The sequence below is a fragment of the Neomonachus schauinslandi genome, chromosome 2 (genome assembly GCF_002201575.2).
Source record: "Neomonachus schauinslandi chromosome 2, ASM220157v2, whole genome shotgun sequence".
Lineage (NCBI taxonomy): Eukaryota > Metazoa > Chordata > Mammalia > Carnivora > Phocidae > Neomonachus > Neomonachus schauinslandi.
In genome coordinates this window covers 166864439-166870120 of record NC_058404.1, presented here as the reverse complement: position 1 = coordinate 166870120, position 5682 = coordinate 166864439, and the positions used below count along the sequence as shown (strand labels likewise).

The 5682-nt window shown below is 36.5% G+C and overlaps 1 protein-coding gene across 1 annotated transcript in view; it reads right to left on the bottom strand.

Moving 5' to 3' along the window:
• Window positions 1-3828: 3828 nt before the first annotated feature.
• LOC110590846 (protein YIPF7) overlaps window positions 3829-5682 on the bottom strand; it is an 8444-nt gene continuing 6590 nt past the window's right edge. Inside the window, exon 5 of the mRNA XM_044913102.1 lies at window positions 3829-3991. Within this exon, the coding sequence (XP_044769037.1) occupies window positions 3829-3991 (163 nt within the window). The remainder of the gene's footprint in view (window positions 3992-5682) is intronic.

Below are 5682 nucleotides of genomic sequence, written 5' to 3'. Positions count from 1 at the left end.
TATTTTATGTAAAAGCACTTTTGAAGGGTAAAAATTTTAAGTCTATCATGTAAATGCATAGCTAAGCAATAGGATGATTTTATAAATAAATCACTTAAACAAACAGCACTGGTGCTTCATGTCTCTTAAACAAAGAGTTGGTAAGGTCATCTCAGTGCAAATAGAGCAAGATTTTAAGAAAATTCCATGCTTCACTAACAGGCCCATTAATGGGTTATAAACTACAGAAGTCCAACATTTACTAAAGTCCCACCTTCTTTTCTACACATTCCTACCTTAGTATTCTTCTCATACTTTTGTAATTGTCTTATTTATTGTCTATTTTCCCCCCATTGCCATTGTAATTTCTATTAGGGCTGTAACCTTGGTTGTCTTGTTTACTACAACAATCAATAGCAAACCACAGTCTTATTCATTCATTCATTCATTCATTCAATCAATACATATTAACCTGCTATTTTTTGTCAGGAACTGTTGTATATAGACAAAGTCTCTGGCCTCAAAGTGTTTAGAGATGGAAAACAAAGAAACAAATAACATAATTTCAGGTAATTGTAAGAACTCTGGGAGTGTAAGGCAATACCATAGATTGAGCAAAGTGAGGAGAGGTACTGTTTCAGAAAGAATAGCCAGTAAAGGCCTCTCTAAGGAGGTAAAACATGAACAGAGACCTGACTAATATGAAAGATTTGGAGGAAGAATTTTGCAGGTAGACTGAATGGCTATAAAGATCTTGAGGTGGATAAATTTAGTGGTCTAAGAAGTAGCGGTAAAACCAGGGAACATGGGAGAGAATGGAAGGAGATTAGGTCAGGAAGGCAAAACATGGTCAGATCATTCAGTCAAGGCCTTCTTCTCTCCAGCAGTGCTTTTCAAGATTTGTTGTGCGTACAAATCATCTAAGATCTTGTTAAAACACAGACTCTGACTCAGTTAGTCTGGGGCAAGGGTTGGGATTCTGAATTTCTAGCAGTCTTCCAGAGGATGCTATTGCTGTTGTTCTGAGGACCACTCTTTGAATAATAAGTTTCTGAGCTATGAAAAGGTGGTTGAATTTTATTGTAAATGTGAATGAAAGCCATTAAAGGGCCCTGGACTTGGAATAACACAGCTGATTTACATTTTTCAAGGATCATAAAGGTTGTGTGTGTAGAAAAGCCTACTGGGGAGAAAGTGTGGAAGCTGGAAACCAATAAGAAGATTGCTTCAGTTAGACAACAGATGATAATGGCTTGAAAGAGCATTGGCAATGAAAGAACTCATGAGACATGGTCAAATTTGGGATACATTTTGATTATTTTGATTATAGAGTCAACAGGATGCTCTGCTGGATCAGATGTTGGAAGTAAAAGTAAGAATGTAGAAGACAGACTACTAGTTTTTAGACTGAGCAACTGGGTGACTTGTGGTTCATGTCCAGAGCTTAGGGGAGATTGCTGGATGGGAGATAGAAATTTGGGAGCCATTAGATTTTAAAGCTATGCAATTAAATGAGCTCATCTAGTAAGTGAGTATATACAGAAGAGATTTGAGATTGAGGAAAGGAAGAAAGCCCAGTCAGAGAGTTGAGAAGGAGCCATCAGTGAGATAGTAAAAAAAAAAAAAGTGTGCGATGTCCCAGAAGTCTAGTGAAGTGTTTCAGCACAGGGGTTGGTGAGGAGGGTAATCAAATGCCTGTGAGAGTTCAAATAAAATGAATGACTGAGAATTGACAATTGGACTTAGCCAGATGTGGAGGTTATTGCTGATTTGGCAAAGGTGGCCTCGATGAATAGGGTAATGAATCTTGGCTGGACTGTAAAAAAAAAAAAGAGAGAATGGATGGTGATAAAGTGGAGGCAGAGACAATAGACACCTGTTTCAAAGATTTTTGTTACAGAAATGGGCCCTAACTGGAAAGTGACGGTGAATCAAAGAATTTTTATTTTCAGATAGGAGATAATAAAACGTGTTTATGTTCTGATTATGAGTGACAGGTGTGATATTGCGATTTATAGTATGAAATATACATTTGGTCTTCAACCCTGTTTCTGGTACAAAACTCCTAAAACCCTTGAATTTCCTAACGTTGTGTTTTGTTATGTTAATGAGGTGACTTTTGGAAAACCCCTAAGGCCAGGGCTGGATGCCAAGGGAACCAAGAGTTGAACTTTTAGTCCCACTCCCCAACCTCCTGGAAGGAAAGAGAGGCTGGAGATTGAATTCAATCAGCAATGACCAATGATTAATTAATCGTGTTTATGTAACCCTCCATAAAAACTCAAAAGGACTAGGAAGCTTCTGGGTTGGTGAACATGGGGAGTTACTGGGAGAATGCTGCTCCTAGAGAAGGCACAGGAGCTCTGTGTCCTTTCCCCATACTTTGCATCTCTTCCTCTGGCTGTTCCTCAGTTACAACCTTTTATAATAAACTGACAATCTATTAAGTAAAATGTTTCTCTGAGTTCTATGAGCTCCCCTAGCAAATTAATTAAACCCAAGGAAGAGGTCATTGGAACTTTCAATCTATAACTGGTTGGTCAGAAGTACAGGTGATAAACTGGACTTGCAATTGGCATCTGAAATGGGGGCCGAGAGTGGACTTGTGGACTGAGCCCTTAACCTGTGGGATCTGAACTATATCCAGGTAGATAGTATCAGAACAGAGTCAAATTGGAAGGCATCCAGCTGGTGTTGGAGCATTGCTTGGTGGTGTGGGAAAAACCCCTACACATTGGAATTGGAATCAGAATTTATATAGATCAAGAGGAAAATATTAGTTATATAGGTGGAAGGACCGGCTCTGAAGAGACGGTGTCAGGAGGGAATGCAGAATACTCTTGTGTGTGTGTATACATCCACCCCACACACACACATGCATACATACATACATATATATATATATATATATATATATATATAATATGTATATATTCTGTTGGTGGGAAGATGCAGCACTTATCTTCTGGATGTTTTAATTTTTCAATAAAGTGCAAAGAAAGGTCATCAGCCAACAGTGAGAAATGCGGGAGGAGTATTGAAGATTTGAGCAGTGAAGAAGTGGTGTGATATAATCATCTCAGAAGGTGTGGAAGCAAGTTCAGTAGGATAATGTCGTAGGATTCAAAAGGCAGAACTGTGGAGCCATTTAAGATATAGTAATATAATTAAAGTGAAACAAGTGGATTTCCTCTCATCACATGTGTATGTTTAGAGAGCAAACGGTAAGGTTACTGAGGACATATGAAAGAAAGAAATTATAATAATGAATCATGGCATCTAAACCTAGAAAGAAGCCTTGAAAAGTGGTGAGTTGATGCATTGTTCAAATGGGACAAAAGAACAGTTGTTATAGTAAATGAACTGAAAAACAGGAAGTTCATTGAGTTCTCAGGTAAATAAAACCCTATGTAACCTTCCCCTGCAATCCTTCAAAGATGCTGGACGGGGTGACCTTAACCATGTAATGTAGCTTGAGTTGTCATGAATGTTTCTCAAAAGGCTCACCATTGATTTACTTTACACAGTCATCATGTGAATTTACTTACTTACAATTTCTTAAAAATAGATCCATTCAGAAAAGCAGGGTACAGCAGCAGTACAACTATATCCCCTTTTATTTTAAAGCATTTTAAAATGTTTTAATGCACCAAACCGAAAAGCAAAACATCATTCAAACTAAACAAGTTATTAAAGTACCATCCTTAAGTGCTATTTTATCTCTTTGCTTATTATTCTCTCAACAGAAATAAAGCAGAAATCATATTACCAAATTTGAATGCTAATACATTTCCAGGATAATGTGAACAGGAAACAAATAGAATCTTGAAACACCATCTCAAATGCTCTTCAGAAAACTGTTAGGAGGGCAAAAAGTCCATAAAGTAAGGCACAAGGGTAGGCAATAAGAAGCTGTTGTCCTTCCATGCCCAAGGCTGAACTGAAGAATTTGGAAGCTGAGAGACTACACCAGCCAACGATGACCAGAGCCAACACAGTTCCAAAGGTGCCCCTATAGCAAAGACAAAAGAGATGATTACCTTACATCAAGAGAAAAGGAGATTATTGTTTCAGATCTGCCTCTGAAATGTCCTTGGTACAATATTTATAACTACTTTCTCCATTTGCAAAATGAGGGTGAAGAACTGTATGAAGTCAAAGGCTTCGGCCAGCTTGAAAATTTGGAAGTCAGATTCCCCATCAGAGGTAAACATTTTATACTTCAGTAAAACTTGAACTAATAGGAGTACAAAAATTCACCTGCAATTACCCTCATCTGTCAACGTTCAAATCCCAACTCCTGAAAATCTTTTATAAAAACTATGCTTAGGTTTCTCTTTAATAGTTACAGATTCATTTTCCTACACTATCTTCCCAAATTGGTGCACGGTATGAGGCAGAAAGGTAACTGGACTTGCTTTCCAGTAGGGGGCCTCGTCCCCACTGCGCCCAGGTCCGCTTTTCAAGTTTCTGAGATAGCAAAGCCTGACATTGTTCAAGTAAGGAACACAGTGAGCGATGGTGGCCTCCCACCTCATCGCTGAAGATTCCTTTTGTAGGTGTATTGTGGATTTTTTAGAGTATTGGAATGGATTTGTTCAAATTGATATCTTCAAAAATAACTGTGGAGGCAATTGGCTCTTTAAGAAGAAATGGGCAAATAAGGTAGTTAAATCTAGCCACCATGGGGATAAAAGAGGAGATATGGGAGTAAAGAGTGAATTTCTTTCCTTATGTGCAAAAAAGAATGCATTATTTAGAAAAATAAGCTATAAGATCTACAAAAGATCACAAGATATCTAGTCCCCAGCTTTAGATCAGTGAAGTGACTTGAGGAAAATTACACAGTGAAATGGGCATTAGGTCAAGATCTCTTAATTCCTAATGGCACATTGCTCCTTTCACCATCAAACTACACTGTCTCACTAGATCCTGGTATAATCTGAAGTTGAGAATTATGTTTATTATTTGTGAAAATGACAAAAATTTTACTTTTAATAACTGAACCAAAGAAAAACAAATGAAAAATTGTACAGTATAGCTTATGATGCTTTGGATTATAAATAAACCAAAAATATTTCAAGTGCACTCTAATAAATATGATATGCATCGGTTTAATTAATATCTATCAGGAATAATTTATAGGTCAACCTAATATGCAGGTTTTTATGAACAAAACTGTAAAATTATATATGATTGATTTGAATGATATAGTAATATGTCCAAAAAGGAAATTTCAGTGTAATAGCCTTAGGGGTTGGATCATTTACTCTCCTTTAATATAATTTAAAAGATTTCTAAATCATCCTTTATCATTTCAGAATGAATATCGAAAAAAGGTCCAGACTTCTGATGATTCTCAAAATCTCATTTTAGTTTTTATTTTCTTCCCCTAATAATCTAGAGTCATTTGAGATGCTCCAAGCCTTAACTTTGCTGGAAATAATGTTTTAAACTTAAAATTTTTAGATGGTAAATCATTATAGCATTCTTTGGCAGAAGCATTTAACAAAATAGAAGTTGTAGAACTAAATTCTGTATTAACATGCCAAATATCTGTACCAAACAACATAGTAAATGGAAAAGCTTGCTAAAGAACCCACTTGGGATTCTCTCTCTCCCTCTCCCTCTGCCCCTTTCACTCGAGCTAAATAAATAAATAAATAAATAAATAAATAAATAAATAAATAAATAAATAAATAA